The sequence below is a fragment of the Lithobates pipiens genome, unplaced genomic scaffold (genome assembly GCF_037356315.1).
Source record: "Lithobates pipiens isolate NorthernLeopardFrog02 unplaced genomic scaffold, aLitPip1_a1.2 Scaffold_10, whole genome shotgun sequence".
Lineage (NCBI taxonomy): Eukaryota > Metazoa > Chordata > Amphibia > Anura > Ranidae > Lithobates > Lithobates pipiens.
In genome coordinates, this window is record NW_027507686.1 from 25158960 (window position 1) to 25185335 (window position 26376).

General features: G+C 45.8%; 1 protein-coding gene across 1 annotated transcript in view; it reads left to right on the forward strand.

The window, feature by feature from the left end:
* GPI (glucose-6-phosphate isomerase) overlaps positions 1 to 26376 on the forward strand; it is a 37962-nt gene that overhangs the window by 1713 nt on the left and 9873 nt on the right. The window contains exons 2-9 of the mRNA XM_077452968.1: positions 7024 to 7114; positions 7766 to 7834; positions 16757 to 16876; positions 16954 to 17037; positions 18339 to 18485; positions 21726 to 21797; positions 26107 to 26151; positions 26242 to 26295. Coding sequence (XP_077309094.1) covers positions 7024 to 7114; positions 7766 to 7834; positions 16757 to 16876; positions 16954 to 17037; positions 18339 to 18485; positions 21726 to 21797; positions 26107 to 26151; positions 26242 to 26295 — 682 coding nt within the window. The remainder of the gene's footprint in view (positions 1 to 7023; positions 7115 to 7765; positions 7835 to 16756; positions 16877 to 16953; positions 17038 to 18338; positions 18486 to 21725; positions 21798 to 26106; positions 26152 to 26241; positions 26296 to 26376) is intronic.

Sequence of the window (26376 nt, forward strand, 5' to 3'; positions counted from 1 at the left end):
CCGCAAAGTTGGCATTTCTTTAATTCTTACAGTTCCATTTCTGACAATGGGGTGTGATTTGCTTTGCGATTTGGGCCTCAGTTGCATGACAAAATACACCGCTGTGAACAAGGGCTACAGCTGTTTGGACTATGGGTTCTGCTTATGCTCACCGTGGGGGTGACCCTGGGCGACCACCATTTTTTGGGCCTCATCACCAAATACAGCCCACACACTAACACTTGTAAATGGGGGGCCCTAAGGGCCCTAGTGCAGCTGCACTCTGCACCCATGGTAGGTATTCCTGTATCGCATCTTCTTCTTTCAGTCTGAGTAGATGTAGGTAGTTGATGAGCTGCAGTCTGTATAGGATCCTGTGCAGCAAGGGTTAATGCACATGGCTTTGCTGAAATGACTTCCGTCAGCTGCGCAGTGTTTAGTTAGCGGAGTGGGAGACCCCCGGTGTAGGAAGAGACCCCCAGTGTAGGAACAAGTTGGGCCCTCAAAGTGAATTTGCTTTGGTGACCCTGACGTTGTCCTTCATTCATCCTTGTGGTTTGGTACGTGCCGTGGGGCACATGTCTCTCCAGCTCTATTACGCTCGGCTTTCCTGTACACTCATCATAGGAGAGTGTGGGGGCTGTGCGTCGTCTCCTAGGTAGCACCCTGCGTCCTTGTGCGAGCATCGTGATGTGTAAGAGGTGTCCGTTCTGTCATGCAGCAAGCACCAGCCACTACTTTTAATGATGGCCTATCTGTCTCTCCTTGGGTTCTTCTGCTATCTAGTATTTGCTGGGAGAGCAGAGCTGTGACTCCAGCGTTTGGTGTCACTGATTGCAATAATAACCCCAGGCATTTGGTGTCTGTGACGCAATTACCCCCCCCCCCACCCCCCCTTGGTGTTGGTGGCTGCAGTCCTCACCCCTAGATTAGTGTCGGCGGCCGCAGTAATGGCCCTCAGCCTTGGTGTCGGCCACAGTGTTCTTACCATGCAGGATTTATATAACGCTGACCATTTATGCAGAGCTTTATAAAATAATATATAAAAAAAAGTAAGTTTTCTTTAACCACTTCAGCCCTGGAAGAATTTACCCCCTTCCCGACCAGAGCACTTTTTAATAGAAAATAGTTTTCTTTTGGGGGTATTTGATCACCTCTGCTGTTTTGTTTGTGTGGATTTTTTTTTTCTATAAACAAATGAAGAAAATAATTTTTTACTTTGTTATAATTTCTCCAAAGAATTAACCCCCCCCCCCCCCTCAGTTTAGACTGATGTGTTCTTCTACATATTTTTATTGGGGGGAGGGGGGGGGGTTGTGTGTTTTTTTTTTTTTTTTTTTTTTTTTTTTTTTTTTTGTGTAACTGCAACATGGCAGACACATGGGACAATTTTGGGACCATTGGCATTAATTCAGCGATCAATGCTAAAAATTGTTTTTTTTTAACTGTAAAAATGTCATGGCAGTGAAGGGGTTAACCTCTATGTTGTGCTGTCGGGGTTAAGTGTATCCTAGGGAGTGATTCTAACTGTGGGGGGGGTCTGTGTGTGACCCGTCACTGATCACCACTCCTGATTTACAGGGAGAGCTGATCAGTGACCGTGTCACTAGGCAGAATGGGGAAATGCTTGTTTACATTAGCATTTCCCTGTTCTTCCTCATCGTGAGCTCATCGCGGGTATCTCCACGGACATCGAGTCTTTGGGACCCACAGGCACGGAGCCGCCTCTTAAAGGGCAGCGTACAGGTACAGTAATCTGCCTGTACATGCCCTTCTGCCGCAGTATATCTGTGTGAGGTCTGGAAGTGGTTAATAAAACATCAGATAACGTTAGATCAATATAAAAAAACACATGGCATGTATGACTGCATTGAGCCAAACTGATGAATAACTTATTGATCAACCGTCCATTGGTAATGGGACAGGAGAAAACACAACGCGTTTCAACAAAGATGGCGGAGGTGTTTTTTAAGGACAATAGGTTATACAGTTCCAGGTTATTGCAGAATATACAATTGAAAACCTAAACAGTGTTCAATGGTAATTAAACAGAGGTCATGTAAGTGGATACAGGGCTGCAATCAGGGTGCCGCAACTTTAAGGGGCCGGGCCAGACCAGAAGGCAGGATGTGTGAAGGGGAGCCGTGCATTCCAGAAACTATTTTGCAGCTTCTGCTGCTCTCATGTCACTGGGCTCAGTGACCAGAGCTCTTTACTGCCACCTCTGGCTACTATGTGTATGTGCACCCCTCGTGTGATTTGTACTGCGCTTCTCAGCAACATGTTTTTGTACAGGAAGGGGCCAGAGCCTTGTGTGTTTACATGTTGTGTATGTGAGGGCAGTGGCAGTTGGTGCTTTTTTTTTTTTTTTTTTTTTTTTTGACTTTGCCAGTGTGACTCCCCCTCCGCCCCCCCCGCTCACTGTCTGCTGGGCACTTACCCAGTCTTGTTGGGGCAGCGGGTGATGGCGGCAAGCGGGGTTCTTCATGCATCTCGCGTCCTCCTCATCATCTCGCGTCCTCCTCATCATCTCGCGTCCTCCTCATCATCTCGCGTCCTCCTCATCATCTCGCGTCCTCCTCATCATCTCGCGTCCTCCTCATCATCTCGCGTCCTCCTCATCATCTCGCGTCCTCCTCATCATCTCGCGTCCTCCTCATCATCTCGCGTCCTCCTCATCATCTCGCGTCCTCCTCATCTCCCGTCACAGGTGCCGCTATTGGAGTCCTATCAGGTGACGGGTAACAGACCAGAGCACCTGATTGGTGGAAAAGCGGTTCAGTGTCAAGAAAGCGAATATTCAAGCGCATGGCGCTCACCGTTTTACCTTTTTTGATTATTTTTTTTAGAGCCCATGGCTCTAATCAGTGCTTCAAAAAAAAACAGCCGCTGGAATTCAGGTAATCAAAGTGGCCTGGCATCTGAATAGGGGGTGGCAGCAGATGCTATAGATTCATGCAATGCATCTATTGGTGGTAGAGGGGTGGTTGGAGAGAGGGTGGCCTTATGGACACACCACTGTGTGAAGGGCTACCATGTATGTATTCATACATGCATCTTCTGGTGGTGGTGGTGGTGGTGGTGGTGGTGGTGGTGGTGGTGGTGGTGGTGGTGGTTTGGGGGGGGGGGGGTCGAGGAGAGAGTCCTGAAGGTCAACATGGGATAAGGTGAGAAGAGAGCAGGGAACCTTGGTGGGAACAAAGGCCTATTAGGTTGGTATTGTGTGACTACGTTAGAGGTGTAGCTGGTGCTGGCTTTGTAAGTTTAGTATATTGAACTTAATTTGTTGGTTGCGCAGAAGCCAGTGGAAGGATTGACAGAGGGGTAGCAAACAATTGGCTCCGAGGGCCCCTATAATGACCCTCGATCTTGTAGAACCACTGTTTACTGCAAATCATCCACTTGCACACCCCTCTTCCTGATGACATCACACTGGTACTATACTACTACTGTTGCCACAGATCATTCCTTCTGATGGTTCTGAGGGTGATTTTAGTGTCAGGTGAGGGAATACAGAAGTGTCCCAACCTGGCATCCTGCTGCCACTGTGCAAGGTGCCCAGCTTGAACAGACCCTTGGTCCAAACTGATAATTGGGTCAGAATCATCACTTTTATATAGTGAGAGGGTTTGTGGTCAGAAAATGTGCCACAGATGTGGGGGGAAAAAAAAGTTTATCTAAATGCATCTTATGACCCAATGGGTGTAAGGTGACCCCCCACCTACCCCTAGTGGACATCCCCCTCCCATTTAAAAAAAAAAAAAAAACTTTTGTACACCTAGCATGACTCAGCAGGGTTGTGGGGGGGTTGGACTCGGAGGTTGCTTTGTTCATACAGATTGACACATACTTTGCCTCATGTACTGGGGATTTGGAAATGCGCGGTTTATGGTTCCACATTTTCTGACCACACAAACCATCTCGCCATACTGAGCCGAGTTCAGTAATAGCCTGTCACCCTTCACGCCAATGTTTCCAGTAATTGTAATTATATTTGATTGTATAACTACGGTCGCAATTTAAATTTTCAGATGTACTCCTCATAATGTGACCTTGACTTTAACAAGACCTGTTGACCATAGGGGTCCACTTACACCTAGTGTGTGTGTGTGTGGGTGTGTGTGTGTGTGTGTGTGTGTGTGTGTGTGTGTGTTTTATGCATGTATTGGGCCCTTAAAGAGCCTCAATGCAAAACGCTGCACTATTTTTGCCCCAACACTCAGCAGTACGTAGAGCATCCACACCTACTGTATGTGATAAGGGCAGACATGTTTCTGTATAGAGTATATCAACATTGGGGTACCATCAAATACAGGGTATGTTCTATCCCTCACTATTACACAAAGTCTTATTCATTGATATAACTGACATATACCACAGTGATGTACAGAAAACATGGAGCAAGTCACATCAGTCTCTGCACCAGAGGAGCTTACACTCTAATGTCCCTCAACAGTTTATTTAAATAGCTCTGACAGCTACCCCTGTGCTGTACAAAACACCAAGTCCTAATGCGTACATGTGCATTGCTGTCCTGGTGACTTTGTAGCGCTTTCATGCTCCTTCCTGCTTGCCCCTGAGATGGGGCAAGGATGAGAAAATCTCCCCGATTGGGTTACTAATGGCAAAACAAACAGAAAAGTGTATCATACTTGCCATAGTTTTTCTTCAATTTCTATCCATAGCAGCATACTTGCATCACGTGTGCTACCATGGAGGCACCAGGAAAATTTTTTTTTTTGCCTTTTAGATATACTAGAAGACTAAACCATTTTTAAGGAGCCTATGAGCAGGCCCTGGTCTGGACAGGCAATTTTTTTTTTTTTTTTTCTTTTGAAATGTATTTCTTTAAAGTACAATGTTTCTTTTTGGGATCTTCGAAGATTATCTTTTATTAGCCATATATGAAGTGTGATTCTGGTCCTTCTGAATAAGAATAAGGTGTTGGGGAGAGTGCGGCAGATAGGACTGTACTGTACATGGTCCTCTCCCATATTTTACAGTGTCTATATATAGCCGACCTTCAGATATGCTGTATAACCCCGACTGCCCTCTGGTTGTTGGCAGGCGAAGCAGCTGTGATCTCCGGGCAGAAGTGAGTTGGCAAACAGCATCTGCTTTCATAACAGAGGACCACTTGAGCAAAATGTGTCAATGATGTCAACATTTTGGGCAATGAAGATTGTTCTGCAATTTTTTGCTCATGAAGTGGTCTGTTGCAAGTGGAGAGAGCTAGAAGCAGCAGCGTTCAGTCATAGACATTGGAGAGAATAAAATTAATTTTTAATGAGGACATGAAATAAAATTGAAATTCTGCAAAAAATCTATTCAGGCCTGGTCCACGCTAGTTTATTTCAGATGCAACTTCTTTGCACAACAATGGCAATAAATATAATTTTTTTTTTTTTTTTTTATCTTTTTCTGGAATTGATCCCCCTGCATCGCTCTCTGCAGCAGCTGAAAGCTAGCTTCTCTCCCTCCTGGCTTTCAGCTGTTGCAAAGAGCCATACAGGGGATTGGTTCCAGTAATTGTGCCCCACCACTGCAGTGCTGCCGGCTTCCCCCTCTCCTTCCCACTTGCAGCTGCAAACACTCAATGGGATCCTATGGAGTGGGGGGAAGGGTCCTGTAAATGTCATTTTTATGAGTCCCTTCCTTTCCTGCAGGAACTCAATATAATCTGTACCGATCACTCACTGTGTTTATTCATAACTGAAGGCATGGTAAACTGTTTATATTGGGGTTGAGGCCCTGTCAGTTGGGCCCTGTGCTTTCTAAAAGCAGCCCTGTATGTATATCAGATGGGGACCTTAGACTCTAATTTTCTTGAGGGTAGAGACTGGTTATGTACAGTGCTGCTGAAATTGACTTGCTTTACTGAGCTCCAGTCAGTGACTTTGCCAAGGCTGAGATGAGATCCTCAATCTACTGCATGCAGGAGGAAGCATTTCCTCAGTCTCCCCTCCCTCCAGTGATCAGACTGCAAAATTCAGCATAACGGTTTGTACACTGCAATACCAGCCCCGGAGTGAGTCTCCCTCATAGTGCTTGCAATGATGAGCATTTATTTGTCAGTGTAGCCAGGTGACCATGCTGACAAGCGCTTCCTCCTTCTGGAACACCTTGCCAGAAGAAGCCGGATGTACGTCTGTCATCACGCTTACATGCCTGTGTTGACCAACGTGTTCTTCCAATTGCAAGCATGGATACTCACGCTGGGGCTGTTAAAGTGTATGGTCTACTGCACCGGTGTCGCAAGGCATCTGGAGGGATGGTCAGGATATTTATAGTTGCTTCACGTTTTCTTTTCTCTTGGGAAAAGGTGAGCTTGCCCTTGAAACAAATTTTTGATGATTGCATAGATGGTACTCCATGCATTGCCTTGCCTTGCTGCAGGATGTGAGATGATTGGAATTTTTGGTTTAGATTCATTCTTTTAATGGTGGGCTTTCTCAACCTCCTTTACTCCAGATGAATCCTTTCAGGTCTTGCAACACCAGCTAAAAAAAAATCTATAGCTTGATGCTTTAGTGTGAAGTTGTAGATGTACCATTAAAAAATGCTGGTACACCCCCCCCCCCCCCCCCCTCTACCTTTTGCTGTTAATTCCATATGTAACAGGTTCTTGTTGCCCCAGAAACTGACCAGAAAACGTAAATTTAAAAAAAGTGGTATTTGTTTAATGTGATGCCCATAGCAGATCATTTAACACCCCTCACAATTGTTAGATTACCAAAACAATCAGATATTAAACATTGTAGTGGGCTTTTGGAGGAGTGACCCCCCCCAACTTTGTAGTCGTGGTTGGTGGGGAGAGGAGCTCCTTATAGACAAGTGGTTGATGGTCAGGGTAGTGTCCTAACCTGATGGTCTAACTCCAGAAGATCAATCCACCATTACTCAAGGAACCCCCAGGCAACCTTATGAAGTAAACCTGGTTGAGGTGGGCTGATGCAACCTGGTCATTTTTTAGCAAGTGGTCAGAGGGAATTGATATATATGGAGAGGTGTTATAATCTATTCAATTGGTTTTTCTCTTTCCAGTAAAACTTTGCAGACTGGCAATGGAGACATCTTGGTGGATTACTCCAAGAATCTCATCACTGAAGAGGTCTTAAAGCTGCTCATAGAACTGGTAGGTAGAATGTTCATTTCAGTATTGTGTATTCTGGAAGTTGTAGTCCTTCAGCAGCAGAGGGTGTGTTCCCTAGAATAGACAACACAGGTTTTGGGGTTCTTCAGCATGGGACAAATTCTTTATAATGGATTGCTGTAAATTCTTTTTATTTATTTTTTTGTCCAATGAATCCAAAAGCCTACATTGGGGTAATTTAGGTCACATAAGGGGAATATTTAAAAACCACTTTTCGCATCTCTATTGTGGGATAACATACATAATGACTGTTCTTGTGGAGTTCATTGAGCATACACAGGGTCATGACCCATTGTAGATGTCATGGAGCAACGAAATCTATTACAATATATTATGGAGGAACATGTTTTATACACCGAGTCACCTGGCTAATAACAAGAGGCCCTGCTTACACTTCCATCTTCTTCTAGATCTTCTAAATATCTCATGCATGCAGTGTGGGAGAGCAGGAGGGTCTTCAATGCTTGGAAACTGGGTGGTGGTCCTCATAGCTTGCTTTGCAGAGTAACAGACGGGTCCTCATTCCATGCTGTGGGAGGCCTTATTTGCTGAGTGTGGGAGAGCTTGAGGGTCTCCCCATTGCTTGCTGTATGGATATGTCTAACTCTAACCTCCCCCTTCTTATTTTTTCAGGCCAAATCAAGAGGTGTTGAGGCAGCTAGAAAGCGCATGTTCACTGCGGAGAAGATAAACTTCACTGAGGTACAGACCTTTTTAGCTTTACAGCCAAATATCTTTTGTATATCAATCAGCACAAGGTACCTTGCTTGCATTTAGTCCAATGTGTCCTTGGTGCTGACAGCCATAGTTGAAATCCTATGTCCTGTCCTCCACCCCCTCCTATAGCCTGCAGCTTTAATGTGCTGGTGCTTGCGGGAGGTTAATGGAGCCAAGGGACCTGTTGCAGGCACTTTCCAAGTGTGCCAGTCCTTTACTTGAACCCCCCCTCCAATATTCATAGAACCTGTGGCATAGCTTCCATTAAAGAAAAACACTGTGAATAGAGGACGGGCGAAAATGAAATATCAATGCTTGGGCTACCTCCTCCGTTCATAGAAGCTATAGTACATCAATGCATGGAGTGCGAACAATGCATTGTATTCTAAAGAAAACTGTAGCGTTTACCAGTAGCAACCAATACAGGTCCGTTCACAGCATATAAGTACTTTGGCTGGATGAAGGAGCCCTGAGTGCTCCACCTGCTGGTTGCAGATGTTAAATATGCAGTATATTTACTCTTTTCTTGAACAAATGTATACCTAAAGTGATCAGCTATGTTCCATAACACAATTGCACCATGTCTGATGGCAATTCATAGGAGTCAATATAGGGTTGGGCATCTAGGGATTTAGAACAGGAGCAGGCCTAAGACTAGTACGTGTAAATGTATTTGTCTTTAGGCATATGCCATCTAAAAACATTAAAGCATGGGGGATTACTTTGATTTTGCAAGACCTGTGCTGGCCTTTGTAGAGGGGTGGGGAGGGAGAAATGTTGGACTGTAGGGTTGGGGTGAATTGCATTGCCTTAGCAAGATGCATTGGTGTTGTGACATGAGAAGAGTATTGCCAAGCATTGAACAGTTTTTTTGCCAATTGTACAGTCCATGGCACATCTCGGCTCCTCCAGTCCTGTTCAATCTCCCGATAAACTGTCTATGTGTAATGACTCTGCAATAATCTCTCTAGTATAACAGGGAGCGGCTCACAGCAATTGGCAGCAGGTGACGGGTTCACCTGAGGGTTCTTTATTTAATTTTTTTTGTTCATTGTATGAAAGTGAATTGCTCTGCCCTTCTCTGGGTGTGTTTTGGTTTGTATTGGCCGTTATCGTCAAATACAATCTCGCTAGAAAGAAAATATTTTCAGGGCTCAATGGCATACTATTGAAAGTGAATTGTAATACCTGTCTAAGTGCAGATCAGTTCTCTGGACTACAGAACATCTCCCCTTTATGGTGTGGAGATGGGAAGGTGTTCTGTAATCCTAACACGCACCTGTCCTAGGGAGGCAATTCAGATTCTTCATAGACACGGTACTCCTATCCAATTAGTGTTGCTAAAGCCTTTTTGTATTTTTAATTTAAAAAACTTGCCCATACTTGTTCTGTGCAATGATTTTGCATAGAGCAGCCCTGGATCCCCTTATGGGGTCTCCCAACAGTGCTGCAGGTGCGTCCATGGAAAGCCGCTTTCCATGGGGGCACTTGTACGTGCTTAGTCCCACTGCTACATCCATTAACAGTGGGCCCCTCTCCCATGGCACAGATTTTGATTGACAATGTCTCCTGCTGCTATCAATCCCTCCAATGAGGGAAGCGGGGGCCCACTGCCCTCAGTCATGTTGCTGGATTGGGCTTGGGTAAGAAAAATGCATATAATGCATGAAGAGGTAAAGGGTGTGTTTGGGTTTTTTTTTTTCTTGGGTGGATGCTGCATCTGGTTCCTCTGCTCGGTTCTCAGTGCAATCGATCGCTGCTGATCATTCCATTTTCAGAGCTGCAGACTGTCAGTCACAGCTCTCTGCTCCCACCTTGCGTGGTGGGCTGTGGAGGGGGCAGCCGTCTCAGGCTCTCAGTGGCTTGCTGAGACAGATGTCCAGGCACCAGGCAGAACTAGACTTTATTGTCGCAATGCCTGGACTGATGTTGGCAGAGCAAGCTTCAGCCCGCTCTCTGCTGAAAACGGTTAAACAGGAGTGCAAAACGAATTGCACTCTTGTGATCCATAGGAGCAGGCCCAGCCAAACCAGCTGGATTCACACCTGTGCATTGTGCAGATTTGCACTACAGTCCATTTAACATGGTTTCCTATGGAACACTTTCTATAGTTCCAAATCTGCAAAAAGCACTAAAATGCGTAGGTGTGAATCCAGTCTAAAGCTTTACAACAATTTTAAGGTATCATGTGCACTGATCATTAAAACCCCTGCTTGTGGTTATTACAATTTTTTTTTTTTTTTTTTGGCCTCTAAGTGTTTCCATGTACACATGGCTGTTTAGAGGCAGAAAACAAATGCCACTACCAGGGTGTCCAGGAGCAGCACTTTGACAGAAAACCACATGATACATGTAAATGCTAGACACATCACAAGTGTTTGAGCATTTAATTCATTTCAATGGGCAGAATAAATTAATTGCTGCTCAAGTGCTTGATGTGTATAATTGTGGTTACATGTGCCAAGCCTTTTTATAGATATCTGATATCTCTACTGCCAGGAGGAAAAGCCTTTACGAGAGCTGGGCAGATGTCCTGTCTGTGTGCATGGGCCTAATGTGTTCCCAGCTATCCATGAACTACAGAACACTGTCATGGAGAGGAGGGGGTGGAGGTGTTCTCTAGTCCTGTCTCCGGGTGACTGCGCTGCTACTTAAATGCAGTACAGTGAGTTGTCACACTAGAACAATTGTTGGCAGGATCACCAAATTAAAATGGTGTAACTAAAGCAACCACTACCTCTATCCAGAAGTGTAGTTTTAATGTATGTAGATGCTGATGTGTTGAGGCATCCCCAAGCCTTTTTTGTATTCTTAGATACTCAAATCAGCTAGGGGTATTTATTTATTTTTTCTCCTTTCTGTTCCTGTCTACCTGAGAGATTTGTGTTCCAGCTCCTTATATTCCTCATAATATATAGCAAATATAAGTTCAGCAGGGATGGTGTTAACTCCTATTAATGGGCACAACCAGTGTTAAGACCTGGGAACTTAATGCAGAGATAAAAGGCATGACCAGGGAATCCAGCTTTTTTCCTTTACTTCTGACCATTGCTATACTAGTGTATAGAATTAGGACTGCCAATGTTTGCCAGTGGAGGATGTTTAGCACCTGTTTTCATTCCCAGCATTGGAGCATGATTATTGCAGATCAATGTATGAAAAGGATAGGCTGCACACCACCATTGTGATCCAAAATTCTTTATTGGGTCATCCCAGAGTGACGCCACACTACCAGAGTGCCCAGTAAACACCTTATACACGATTTATAAGTACTTAGTCATTTGACTAGGCACTCATTGTGAAACTCATCTACTGGGCTCTCTGGGATGTCCCACTAAAGGATTTTGGATCACAATCGTGGGTGTGCAGGCTATTTTCCCAAGTGTTCTTCCAGGACAGCCCTTGAGAGATGGAGCTCCTCCCATCGACACAGGAAACACATTGCCACAGTTCAAAAGGCGGTCCCTCAGGTCCCTGGTCAGTCATTTGTGTTTCCTCCGTCGGAGGAACATGTTGCCAGGAACCTGGAGGCCCCTCTCAGGGGCTGCCTGAGAACCTGCAAGCCTAAGGGACCGGGTCCTGGTTTATGGCTGCAGTTTGGGTCCATACCTTTTTTTCTTTGGCTCGGGTACCGTCCAGCTGAACCGGAGCAGACCCGTTACCCTCCTCCTTCCAGTGCCGAGGTGGCCAGGGGCAGAATGACGCCGGTTTCCCCCAGGAGTGGTGAGTGGAACCTTCCATCTTCCCTCCTCGTTGCAGGGGGTCGGAGACGCCGAGCGTTCACTTCCGGCGGAACCGCGTCATCACTGCGTGCCGAGACTTCCGGTTCCGGGTCTCTAAGGGTACAAGGAGGAGAGGGAGAGCCAGCGCTGTGCCTGTAAAGCCCGACCAGCGTCCAGCTATACCGGATTAGCGGCGGGATTCGGAGCGTCAGAGGGGGACCATGGAGGCTATTCCCCAGGATACTCCGGCGGAGACAGGCACCAGCCAAACCCAGGTAGGCTGCTGGGCATGCTATTACTCTGGTGGAGTGGTGGTGTTTGTAGGCTGGGCCCTGTAGTACCCCACGGTGGCGGTTTACTCACAGTGAGGTTGTTTGTTAGTGGTGATTCTAAGAGGGACATGGTTCTGACGCTAAGAAATCCTTTGTCTTCTTATTTTCAGGCTAAAGAGATGCCAAGGGAAGACAAGACAGGCCGCAAAAAGTGTCCTAATTGTGGGAATAGGTTGTCCTCTGGCTCTAACAAAGCCCTATGCAAGCAATGCATTGCAAGCTTGCTTAAATCTGAGGCAGATTCCCCTTTAGCAAAGTTTTTGGGCTCCTTTAAAGAGGAAATGGCGTCGACCTTTAAGTCCCTCCGGGAGTTAATCACTGACGTGGGATCAGCTGCAGCTGCCTCCACGAGTAAAACAACTATAATCTCATCCTCACCATGCCTTACAACACCCAGCTCAGGGGAGCCCCGTATGGTCAGGGAGCTTAGCCCCGAATCCTCTGACACTGACTCGGGTCAGGAAGAGGATCAAGCAGCATCTAAAGCCTCAAAATATAGATTATCTCTCGAGGAAGTAGATGAGCTAATGGGGGCTATCTATGATACGCTGGAAATTGAGGAGGAAGAAACTCAGTTATCCAGACATGATCAAATGTATGAGGCTCTGGGGAAAAAGAAAGCAAGGGTTTTTCCTATACATAAGGTGCTTTCTGACCTTGTCCTTAAGGAGTGGTCTGAACCAGACAAGAAGGTTTTCTTTCCTAAATCCCTTAAGAGAAGGTTCCCTTTTGATGAGAGCCCAGAGGCGGTCTGGAATAAAAATCCAAAACTAGACGCCCCTCTGTCCAAAATCTCAAAGCAGGCTGATCTGGCCTTTGAGGATATGGGCCACCTGAAAGATCCCATGGACAGGAGAACAGACATTGTCTTAAAGAGGGCCTGGGATGCCTCTATGGCAGGCTTAAAACCAGCTCTAGCCACTTCCTGTGTAGCTAGAAACCTGGAGTTCTGGTTATCGCAACTACAAGAACACTTAAAGGCAGGCACTCCTAGGGGGGAGCTTTTGAAATCTTTCCCTATGCTTTTTAAGGCCACCAGTTTCATCTCTGACGCCTCCACGGACTCCGTTAAATTTACGGCTAAATCTGCAGCACTTTCAGTGGCAGCAAGGAGGTCAGTATGGATGAAAACCTGGGGGGGAGACACGGCGTCTAAAACCCGCCTGTGCAGCGTCCCTTTTACAGGAGACTTAGTCTTCGGGCCTGAATTAGACTCCGCCTTAGAAAGGACGGCGGACAAAAAGAAAACCTTTCCTGCAAAAAAGAAAAATTTTCAAAGAAAAATTTTTCGTCCCTTTAAGGAACCCTCTAAATCAGAGAAGAGTTCAACCCCCAAAAAACATTGGTCGGGACATAAAGGGAAAGGAAAAGGGGGCATACTGTTTAGCCGCCCCAATCAGGATCCCAAACCCCAGTGACGTCAGGGTTCCTGTGGGAGGAAGATTAAGCAAATTTCTTCCTCAATGGGAAGAGACAACCTCGAACGAGTTTGTCTTAAACATAATAAAAAGGGGTCATGCGCTGGAATTTCACAGCAACCCTCCTTCCAAGTTTCTGGTGACAAAGCTTCCAAGTCACTCAGAAAAGGCCAGGGCCTTACCTTTACTAATAGGGGAAATGGTAGATCAAGAAGTATTGACACCAGTCCCTATTCAGGAACAAGGGGACGGTTTTTACTCGCACATCTTTGTGGTAAGAAAACCGTCAGGGAGATTCAGACTAATTATGAACCTCCGTCCACTGAATCGCTCCATCCGTTACAAGAGATTTCGGATGGAGTCCATTTATTCCATAAAGAATCTCCTGCAGAAAGAGACATTTATGGCAACCCTGGACCTAAGGGATGCTTATCTGCACATTCCAATAAGGGAGGAATGCCAGAAATTCCTTCGGATGGCAGTGCAGATAGACACAAAGGTTTACCACTTTCAGTGCAGAGCACTTCCCTTCGGTCTATCATCCTCTCCGAGAATCTTTACCAAGGTTCTCGGAGAGGCTTTAGTTCCTCTGAGGCTTCAATCAGTCTCAATTATCCCCTACCTAGACGATCTGCTCCTAACAGCCCACTCAGAGAGTCGTCTTTCTCAGGACCTAGAATTGACTCAACTCAGTCTGAGTCGATTAGGGTGGATTGTCAGTCAGGAGAAATCCAAGACAACCCCAACACAGGAGATCCTGTATCTGGGGTACTGGATCAAGTCTGTAGATCAGAAAATTATACTGCCGGAAGAAAAGATTTTGAATCTGTGGCAGAGAATATCTTTTCTTCAATGCAGCCCCAAGTGTACGGTGAGGGAAGTAATGTCGGTCTTAGGTCTTATGACGGCAGCCATTCCAGCCGTACAATGGGCCAGGTTCCATCAAAGAGAACTTCAGGGTTTTCTGTTAGAACAATTAAAAGACAGAGATCTGGAGGAGGAGGTATCGATCCCCTCAAGGGTAAAACGCTCCCTCTGGTGGTGGAAGGACAGGGAGAACCTAAACAAAGGGGTTCATTGGGTCCTTCCTATCACTTCAACACTAACAACGGATGCGAGCAGTTGGGGCTGGGGAGCCCACCTAGGTTCAAGCTGGGTCCAGGACAAGTGGACCCCGGAGGAGAAATGTTTCTCTTCCAATTGGAAAGAACTAACAGCAATCCTGAGAGCTGTTCTAGCTTTCCACCCCGCAATACAGGGTCACCATCTACAAGTCCGTTCAGACAATACGACGGCTGTAGCATACATAAACAAACAAGGAGGAACCAGAAGTCCTCGTTTGATGTTGGTAGCCAGACGCATTCTCCAGTGGGCAGAAGCCAATCTGGAATCCATTTCTGCAGTTCACCTGAAAGGGGAGCTGAACAACAAGGCGGACTTCTTGAGTCGACAGAGGATTTCGAACCAAGAATGGTCCTTACACCCAGAGGCATTCAATCTCATAACAGCTCACTGGGGAGAACCAGAGGTAGACCTTTTTGCGAGCAAGAAAAATGCAAAGGTTCCCAATTTTTTCTCGCTAAACCCAGGAGATCAACCCCTGGCGGTAGATGCCTTGCAAACTCCATGGACTTTCAGTCTGGCGTATGCATTTCCCCCTCTTCATCTCATTCCAAGGGTCCTAGCAAGATTCCTCAAGGAAAAAACCTGTTTGATTCTAGTAGCACCTTTTTGGCCCAGGAGACCGTGGTTCACAACGTTGCTACAATTGACAGACTGTCCGCCTCTAAGACTTCCCTACAGACAGGACCTCCTGTCGCAGGGACCTCTTTACCATCCGCAGGTCGCCACACTGAAGCTGTCAGCGTGGTTACTGAGGAGGAAATCTTAAGGAGTAAGGGCCTGTCAGACGAGGTAATTGCGACCTTACTACAGAGTCGCAAACCAGTCACGAGAGCTATTTACAAAAAAGTCTGGAAAAAATTCAATAGCTGGCTGAATGGCCGGGACATAAATACGGCTAATATTCTACAGTTTTTACAGGAAGGTGTAAACAAGGGTTTAACCCTAAGTACTATTAAAGTACAGATAGCTGCCTTAAGTGTATACCTAGATGAACGCTTACAGGAAAATCCTTTTGTCGCTAGATTCTGTAAGGCAGTCGCTAGACGCAAGCCAGTCAGAATCACAAAAGTCCCATCCTGGGATTTAGCAGTTGTGCTAAAAGCTTTCTTGGGGTCACCCTTTGAGCCTATCTCAGAGGCCTCCCTAAGGCTTATTACCTTTAAGACAGTTCTCCTGGTGGCAATCACTTCAGCCCGTAGGGTCAGTGAAATCCAAGCACTTTCCATCAGGGAACCATTCCTACAGATCCTAGAAGACAGAGTCATTCTAAAGACAGACCCTGGGTTCTTACCAAAGGTAGCATCTAGCTTCCATAGGTCCCAAGATATTGTCCTCCCTTCATTTTGTCAAAATGCAGCAAATGAGAAAGAGGAACGTTTTCATTTATTGGATGTGAGGAGGTGTATTCTAGAATATCTTAAAATAACAAATCCATTCAGAATCTCAGACTCCCTTTTTGTCCTTTTTTCCGGACAGCGTAGGGGACAGAAAGCTTCAAAAAGTAACCATAGCTAGATGGATTAGGCTAGCTATAGCAGAGGGGTATAAGGCCTTGAATAGAGATCCTCCTGAGGGTGTTAAAGCTCACTCAACAAGAGCGTTGTCTGCATCCTGGGCAGAAAGAGCTGGTGCCACCCCGGAGCAGGTATGTAAAGCAGCCACATGGTCAAGCTTTTCCACCTTTACAAGGCATTACCGACTGGACTTAATGTCTAGTCAGGATCAGGCCTTTGGGAGGAAAGTCCTCCAGGCCGTGGTCCCCCCCTAATCTGGTAAGTACTTGGGGATCCTCTCAAGGGCTGTCCTGGAAGAACACTTGGGAAAACTGGAGTTAGTACTTACCGGTAACTCCTTTTCCGGTGGTCTTCCAGGACAGCACGATCCCACCCTTTATTTGATTGTAGTGATGTACTAATGTTATTACCTGTTATGGTTTATATGTTTTTCAGTTCCATCCTTCGGTTCTTGGTGAATGACTGACCAGGGACCTGAGGGACCGCCTTTTGAACTGTGGCAATGTGTTTCCTGTGTCGATGGGAGGAGCTCCATCTCTCAAGGGCTGTCCTGGAAGACCACCGGAAAAGGAGTTACCGGTAAGTACTAACTCCAGTTTTCATACATTAATCTGCAATCATGCTCCAATGCTGGGAATGAAATGCATACATTGATTGCAGAGCTGGGAACCCACTAAATCATCAGGCTTCCTTGTCTAAATTGTTGCAGATCACCCCCATAATTATATAATGTATTCTATGCAGATAGTGAATTGTACACCCATCAGACCTCTTCATCCTGTGTTTACCATTTCAGAACCGTGCCGTGCTTCATATCGCTTTGCGAAATCGCTCCAACACTCCCATTAATGTGGATGGTAAAGATGTCATGCCGGAGGTCAATGCCGTCTTGGAGAAGATGAAAGGGTTTTGCCAGGTATAGTCTTCTGCTCAGATTAAATGGTTATAGCTATTAGTTTATACATGACTGGAACTAATGTATTTTCTTTATAGAAAGTCCGTAGTGGAGATTGGAAAGGCTACACTGGAAAAGCCATGACTGATGTAGTAAATGTTGGCATTGGTGGCTCTGATTTGGTAAGTGGGGTTTACTACCATTGAAACTAACTTTTATGAAATAAAGTTGCTTTATGTAAGATCTTAGTCCACCCCTTCCCGGATGACATGATCTGCTGATTTTGTAAGTGCAAATTATATTATTGGAAACCTCCCTTTTATGTCAACTTTAAGATCGGTTTACCTATTTTTGAAAATGTAAGTTCGTACAATTCATGTCAGTGGAATGCTAGATCTGACATTTGAAGTCACAGAAAAGGTATCCCAAATGAACCCTGGTGGATGTCAAGTATTGGGGGGTGAGGGGGGGCTGCCACAAATGTTTCAGTCTGTTAAAAATTTCTTGATTTCTTGTCTTGTAATCTAAAAGCCAACATGTTCATCGGGGCTCTTTTGCTGGGGGAAAAATGCAAAATGATAGAGCTGAGTTGCCGAACTTGCGTTGAGTTGGCTCATTGTGCAATTGGTAAATCTTGCTTTACTGCCTAGCTCTAGAGTTTGGAGCCCCCAAAATGTTTGGCTTTCTAATTAACATAACACAGAAAATAAAACTGACAAGCTTTGGGGGAGGGCGGATCCTTAACTGTTGGGACATCTTATGGCCTCAGAGCCTTCAAATATTTCCAGTAGGCATCTAACCTGTTAAGGCAGGAATGGACCTTAAATGGTGAAGGTACACCCTTAAAGTGGTTGTATAGTCAAATTTTTTTACCTGTAGGTAAAAAAATATCCTAAACCTGTACAGTTTAGGAGATATTCCCCCTCTCAATGTGCCGCTGACTGCAGCGGCGCATGCGCAGAGGGGATTCTCGGCTCAAAGTCCGTCAGACACCAGACCCTGCCGGAGAGAAATTGGCGATATCGCGGCTCCAGCCACTCACCGCACCAGAGCTGCAATACCCGGAAGAAACGCAGAGGGAACATGTCGGCTCCCTTGGCGTTGATCAGGCCAGATGTCGGGGCCTCGTAAGGCAAGTATTTCATAATGAGCTAGTATGCGGTGCATACTAGCTCATTATGCCTTTTTCGTTTTGCAGGTGAGGGAATACAACCACTTTAATACAAATTCTATAATGTAAAGATTAAAATGGCCCCTTTTTTATGAACCAGAAATGCAGGATATTATAGCTATCTCTGTCCACTGCCCCTCAGGAATTTTAAGATGTTTGGGTTACTCGGGTTTATGCTGCATGTATGACTCCTATCTGCACGTTTTACTAAAGGTGGAGAAAAATCTATTCACTGACTTTATTTTGTAGAACTGGTGTTTGGGAAATGTGTCCTTTTGTTTAACGAATCTGCCGATGCGGCTGTTTTTTCAGGGTCCATTGATGGTAACAGAAGCCCTGAAGCCATACTCCAAAGGGGGCCCCCGTGTTTGGTTTGTATCAAACATTGATGGCACGCACATGGCCAAAACGCTGGCTGAATTAAACCCAGAGACCACCCTCTTCATCGTTGCATCCAAGGTAATCCTATTATCTTGCTGTCTTGTGAATATGGTTTTCAGCATCCACTAGAGTCATCCCTGGATTTTGTAGCCGTTTTATCACTGACCTGTTGCATGTGGGGTTGCTGTGGATATAGAACAGTTTGGCGCACAGATTCTATAGTGTTGAGGAATAGTTTAAGACTCTCCATGTTTTAATCTTCCCAAGAACTAGCACAGATTTTCTATTACAGGTGCTTGCAGTGCTGAAATGTATCATGTTTTGTCATGTTACAAGCAAAAATGTAAATGGGGTTATTTTTGGGGGGGGGGGGGGGTGTTTATTTTGCGATGGACCAACACAAATTTGGTATACTAAGATTAAAGTACACACAGGTGGGCTCCATTTACTAATTGTGTAGGCAATTTGGGGTATTTGTTAAAGGGGGCTGAATACAAATGCACGCCACACTTCATATTTGTAAACACTTTGAAAATCCTTTTCCTTCCACTTCACAATTTTATGTGCCACTTTGTGTTGGTCTATCACAAAAAATTTTGTTTTTGGTTGTTACATGACAATGTGGAAAATTCCAAGGGGATGAATACTTTTCAAGGCACTGTTACTGTATATAGTGTTGTGAATGTACACTATATGCAAGTTTGAATTGACCTCAGTCCTTGCTCACCAAGGAGCTTACAGTCGGATGTCCCTAACTCGCATTCGTACATACTAGAGCCAATTAACCTGCCAGCATGTCTTTGGGGTGTGGGAGAAACCTGCAAACTCTAGGCATAGTGCCGTGATTTTAATGGTCTTGGCATTTTGGAAAATCTTGCTTCTCATGGCACATATGTCATCTTGTGACATTGGTATTAGGGCTGAAATGATTAATCGATATTATCGATAATGAAAATTTGTTGACAACGATTTTCATTAATCGATTAGTTGGTCCGCACCATGCGATCCACGGAGCAGGCCATGGCCTTGGGAAAGGCCGCGGCTTCGGCCTAGCTCTGGAGCTGGCGGCCATCTTGGTACACTCGGTGGCGAGCTGCACGCTGACGTCACCCCCAGCACGTTGTTCAGCCTGTGTCAGCCCAAGTGAAGGAATTCTGGAGGAGTCGCGCTGGATGCCTTGCCTGCCCTCATTCAAAACTTCTATGCAGGTACCACTACATTTATTACCTAATAACTATCTATTAGATAGTAGTTAGTTATTATCTAATCTTATCTAAGCCTTTCCACTTGCTCGGCACAGCCACATTGTTGATTTTAAATAAAAGGTACAACACTATCTCCCCCCCCATAAAAGCTTATTACAAGCATAAAAACATAGCATATCACTGACTATTTGCGCCAATAGGCATCCCGGGACTCATCACGGCGGTCTGTTTGGAGGAACTTTGATCGGTGGTGAGCTTGGTGCAAATCATCAGTGATATGCTGACTGTTTTTATGCTTGTAATAAGCTGCATTTCATTGGGGAGGAGATGGTGTTATACCTTTTTATTTAAACAATGTGGGGGGCGGGTTTTTTATTTTTTATTTTTTTTCCTTCCTGATCCGAGGAACGATTCGCGAGTCTTTTGATCCGTTGCACCCCCCCCCGCCAGTCTGTTAGAATCCTGTGTATCCTCCCGTGTCCTACGCATGCACCACGTCCATGAGCATGCAGCTACGCCTGCTTGCATTCTCCACCCAGCTGACATCCTGCCAGCAACGCGCCTGTGCTGCTTTCGGCTCCTCCCGCCCCCCCCCCCCCCTTTACCCAGCAGCCTTCTGATAGACCCACCGCAGGGCACAGGCGTGGCAAGCCCTCGCCGGGCCGCTTTTCAGCGCTGCCATGATTGGAGGTTTCTTCTCTGCACATGCATGCATCTCCCGGCTTTGGGTGCTCTTCGCTCCATTTGGAGGAGTCACGTGTGGCGGGTCCGGACTGAGACTCCGCCCCACACCACCCCAGCACACCGAGGAGCCGCTGTCGCCATGAAGGGGTGAGAAAACCCAAGACACTGGGGGAGGGGAGCACTGAGAGAAGGTGGAGCAGTGACACTATGTGAGAGGGAGGAATGTGTTAGATCTATCTTTTTTTTTTTTTTTTTTTTTTTTTTATATCCGATTAATCAATTAGGAAAATAATCATTAGTTGCAGCCCTAATTGGTATTCTGTTTGGTCTTGTGCTTCCTCAGCCTTTTGCTGGAGTGGCTTTTTATTTTGCACTGGCAAGAGGTAACCTGCCTTAACCACTCATTTGAAGCTGAATACATGTATCTGGTCTATAACCCAGCAACCCTGGGTGGACAGTTGGGTTACCTGTTACAGATGCCATAAACTAACCAGCAAAAGAGGTGTGGCATCCTTATCTCTTGGCTGAGTGATGGAAATTTACAGATGTGCTTATTCAGACTTGCCAGATGTTCTCCATCCAAATCTTCTGGAAATCATCCAGAAGGATCTAACTTTAATCTCTCCCCTCCCAATTTCTTCTGTTCCTTGGGAGCAGGGTGGGGCTCTTGGCATGGTATCCGTGTACAAAAAAATATTCACTTTCCTTGTATGATCCTTTTTTAGGTTCTAGCATCTCCTCTATCGTGGAGATGCATACTTGTTCAGGGGCGGACTGACTACTCATGGGGGGGGGGCACGCAATAGGAGAGTATGGGGGCCCCAGGCAATAGATTATGGGACCACATGGTATACACATACACACTGAAAAGGTACTAGAGACAGGGGGGGGGGGGGGGCAGCTCTAATCTTGGGATTTAAAGATGCTGTCCCTGGTTTTATTGACCCTAGCAACCCCTTAGTGGCATGGGGCCCTCAGGCAGTGCCAAATGGTCATTCCGCCCCTGGAAGTAGCATTGACCTTGGCAGGCTTACAAGGTGTGGGGGTCCCAAAGTGGAAGAATAAAAGGGCACCAACCATTATTTATAGAGTCCACAAGAAATAAAACTGGCTATCCCTTTTCGGGGGCAGAACAATCTTGCTTCATCAGGGCTTAAAAACAAATGGCAACAATGTAAATAAAAAAAAAAACATCCAAGGATGGTTTAAAATTGGAGCAGTCTGAATGGCTATGTAGTAAGGGTGCTGGTGATGCCACATGTTGACTGGGGGCAGGAGATCAAACAAATCCCCAGGGCAAGGATCAGATGACCTGAAATGACATCAATCTGTTCTCTATCTTTTTGGAATCGTGTTCTAGAAGTTATTTTCTGCAGCTGCTGAGTAGAAATGCTCAACTTTTTTTTTATTTTATTTTTTTTTCCCCCAGACTTTCACCACCCAGGAAACAATCACCAATGCCGAGACCGCTAAAGAATGGTTCCTGCAGTCTGCCAAAGATGTAAGTCCAAGCAGTGCTCCTAGTTGGGAGATGCTGTTATAGAAGGCATGTGTCTTGTACTGATATCTGGAAAACAAACCTGCTGGCTCAGTGGTATCTTAAATTGAAGGACAGACTGCACCAGGCAGACTTCAGAATTGAAGGGGGGGGGGGGGGGGGGGAAATCTGTGTGATGGTATATCCACTTTTTTCAGTATGATTTCAAAAAATCCTATGCTATTTTACTAATGGTACATACCACAGCTCCTCTTGTTAGAAATGGTGAAGGTCCTCCTAATTCTGATCACTGTTTTGGGTTCTCTCCTGAAAGCTCTGACCACCATACCGCTCCATCCTGCCATTTGCAGCAATGGGTTTAGTTTCACTCTCTAGTTGGACCCTTAGTCGTCACCTGGGCTGTCTTAAACTGCAGCGTGTCCTCTTTTGTCTCAGACTAACCTTCATAGTGGCTGCTTTGGGCCATTCAAACTACACTTCTGTGACAGACGAGTGCTGCTAAGTTTGAATGGCCTGGAGAAGCTGCTAGGAGGGGCAGCATGGTGAAATTCAGCTTGTCACTTCCATATTATTCCAGTGACTCTGTGCAGCCTGCAAAGAAACCATCCTGGCTCCTCTATATTCGCAGTGCAGAATTCATTTCTATAGATGAGCTGTACTAATGGCAGCTTATATAGGGGTTTGACTCACCCATAGAAAATAATGGGACCACTGGAAACATGTTGAGTTGGAAGGGTCCAGTCAGGAATTATTTTTCCTGGTTTTTATCCCTGCATGGTTTGCCCAGCCTTTCAATCAGCAGAACGAGGAAGTCTTGTTCAAAGCGGGTGGACTGCCCTTTTTGGGGTAAGGGGATTAAGATGGCTTGGCTAAAGGTAACATCTAAACATTTGTCCTACCAGCCCTTCATACCAGATTCAGGTTCTGTTATCTTGTGACATGGGGCCACATGGCTGGTAAAATATGTTTAAGAAATTAAAATGAAGTTCATTAGCTGGTAATTTTTAATAATAAAATCTTGGTGTGTGCCCCTGTAGCTGTAATAGTTGACAGCTTCACTGCCCTTCTTGCTCAAGTAGCAGTCACATTTGGCTTGCCCTTTCTGTCAAATCTCATTTGCTGGAATGTGGTCACTTTTTTGCCTCTTTAAAAATGAGCAGACCAGTGGAGCATCTGCAATACAGTGGTACATTTTTAATGAAGTTATTACGGTGCTATAAATAAGTGGATTCCTGTGCTGGGTCAGGGAAGGTAAAACCTCAGCTATTCGTAGACAGAATTCTATAGGAGTGACCTTGCCTACAGAGTAAGATGGAGAGAAGATGGGTATCTCAGGTGCATTTTTAAGATGCCACCACACAAGACAATAATTTAAATTATGCATTTTTATTAAATATGATCTCTCAGAAAATTTTCCTATTTTATAAAATAAAGCTCTTATGTAGCATTCTATTTTAGACACCTCCATCCTTCTGAGTCAGTAACTTTTGACTACTAAACGTGTTGCGTTTCCTCGACTTTCCACCTGCTGAATACAACTGCATGCTTTCAATTGTACCGCAAATGATGGATGTAGTTACTTTTTTACATATTTAATTTATGATTTTAAAAATTGTGTGGTGGGTGCCTCAGTAGCCTTTCTGGCATAACAATCTTATACGGTAGAAGGTTTGGCTGTGGTTCCCCAATTTTTGTATGAGCCAGTACCAATATATTGAATATATAGCACAAAATACTTAGAGTTCCAATCTAAACAAATTTTGTTTGTAATAGCAAAGCAATTTAATGCTCCAAATATATCCTATGAGGGCACATGATTGATGTAGCACTTGCTTTCTGGAATTCATCTGCCCTTGGCTCAGGTATGCAGGCAGGAGGGTGTGCTTGACTGGGAAAATGCCCTCCTGAAGACTCCTGGGGTGTATGGCATTTGCCTAGGCAAGAAACCAGGAAGTAACTGGAGAAATGTAAAAAAAATTCATAAGTAATTATCTACTTCTGCTTTAACCACACCAGTGATTCCTGCTTTAACAACATACAGCTGGGAGCAAAAACTGCCACCAGATGAAAAAAATGGGTTCAGTTCAAGGTTGGGCAACCTCTGTAATACCGTGTTTCCCCGATAGTAAGACACCCCCGATTGTAAGACGTATCGGGAGTTTCAGAGGGGTCGGCTAATATAAGCCGTACCCCGAAAGTAAGACATATGTCTTACTTTCGGGGAAACACGGGGGTATTGCCGCCTCCAGTGGCATACTAAGAGTGGGGCGGGGGGTGCGGGCTGCACCGGGTGCCACACCCTGGGGGGGGTGCCAGGCCAGCGCCCTCCCCCTCCGACTGAAGAGACAGCGCCGTTCTGATCAGTCTCGGGCAGCGGCTGTCACTCACAGCCGAGCAGAGTGAAGCCACCTCCCCCTCTTGTATGGCTACACAGTGCTGTCCATGAAGGAGGGGGAGGCAGCTTCACTGAAGCCGCCTCCCCCTCTGGCTACACAGTGCTGTGTATGGAGGAGGAGGCGGCGGCTTCAGTGAAGCCGCCTCCCCCTCCATGGACAGCACTGTGTAGCCATACAAGAGGGGGAGGTGGCTTCACTCTGCTCGGCTGTGAGTGACAGCCGCTGCCCGAGACTGATCAGAACGGCGCGACGCAACCACAGAGAAGGGGATTATTGCACCAGGTCCCGGATCACTGCCGACAGGTGTCACTGGCTCTGTCCTCCCGGTACAGGTCAGTGCTGGTCATACAGAGAGAGACCAAGGAGGGGGGGTGTGAAGAGATTCTCTGCAGCTCTTATTATGTAACCGCAAGATGCAGCTGAGGACTACAAGTCCCAACATACCGGGCTGTGTTGGCTTACAGTTCTCCTCTGCTGAGCATAGCAGCTTTGTATGCTTGGACTTGTAGTCCTCCATAGTGCAGCCTTGCATGCTGGGACTTGTAGGCCTCCTCTGTAGTACAGTGCAGCCTTGCATGCTGGGACTTGTAGTCCTCTGTAATACAAAGCAGCCTTGCTTGCTGGAACTTGTTGTCCTCTTCTGTAGCGCAGTGCCGCTCTGCATGCTGGGATTTTTTTCCAATATAAGACATACCCCGAAAGTAAGACATAGTGGGGCTTTTGGGGATAAAAAAGTAAGACACTGTCTTACTTTCGGGGAAACACGGTAAGTCCTGTGAGGCATTGCATGACTTCCAAAGGCATGATGGGATTCTTGGTTTCACACAGCTGAAGTGCCAAGGTTGGCCACCCTGCTTCAGCTGTCTGTAAAATTTGCTGTAGTAGTTTTTCAAAAATGTACATCAGTTTGTGCCAAATATGTCTGTAAGGATTGATGGTTGCTCAGCAGGGGCTGGCTTAAATGGAGTGTTGGGAATTCTTGGGTCCCACCCTCTGAGGAGCTCCTTGTCAACTACAGCTTGGTTAATCCTGGTAAAAGCAGTACTGGGGTTGTACTCTACCACCTTGGCCACTGTTGGAGTTTAAGAGTGCAGATCTTTAGGAAAACCTTTTTGGGCACATTGAACTCTGAATGTCCTTTTTTGGAAAGTCTGACTAGGCTGGGGCAGACTGGCATGAACTGGGGGTGGATTTAAGGAATCTTGAAGCTATTGGGAGCAGCACCCTGGGGTCCATTCCACGCTGCATATTGGTGGCAGTGCCCATTAAGGCATTGCTCATAAACTGCAACTCTGTCTGTTTTTGGTTAATTAACAAATCTTTTAAAGTGGTTGTAAACCCTTACAAACCACTTTGACCTACAGGTAAGCTTAGATTAAGGCTTACCTGTAGGTCCAAGAAATATCTCCTAAACTACATGGTTTAGGAGATATTTGCCAAAACACAGGCACCACTGTGTACGGCGCATGGGCATAGACAGCGGAGCACTGAGCGTGCCGCTGTCAACGGCGATATGCCGCGAGTGGTGGCTCCCGTGCGCATGCGCGGAAGTGACGTCATCGCATGACAGCGGCGGAGCAGCGAGACCCACCGAGAAGATGGATGCTCCAGACTACAGGGGACAGCGGTGACTTCACTGGCTCCTGTGTCAGGTAAGTGACACATAATGCACTACTACGCATAGTAGTCCATTAGGCTTTACCTTTGCAGGGAACCGAAGAGGAAGTAAATCCATTAGGGTTTACTTCCTCTTTAATTGTGTGGGGGGGGGGGGGTTTCCCCCATACTGGCTTGAGGTTTGATAATCCCAGTTCAATGTCAGCTGTGTTCAGCTACCTCTTGAGCAGGGCCCAGACTATTGCTCATAGCTGGTATTTAATGCAGATGGTCCACTGACCCTTCTCCCTCTATTCCAGGCATCTGCTGTGGCCAAGCACTTTGTTGCTCTTTCTACCAATGCAGTAAGTAGTGTTCTACAATTTACCTAAAAATACCCTGTTGGTTTTTATTTTTTCACATTGTTCTAAAAAAATAATTTTTTCTGATTGCAGCCAAAAGTGAAGGATTTTGGAATAGACACCGCCAACATGTTTGAATTCTGGGATGTAAGTCCTCTTCACATCGTCTCATTGGTTGGGCAAAAGTTTGATCTCTCTCTCTCTCTCTCTCTCTCATCTCTCTCTCTC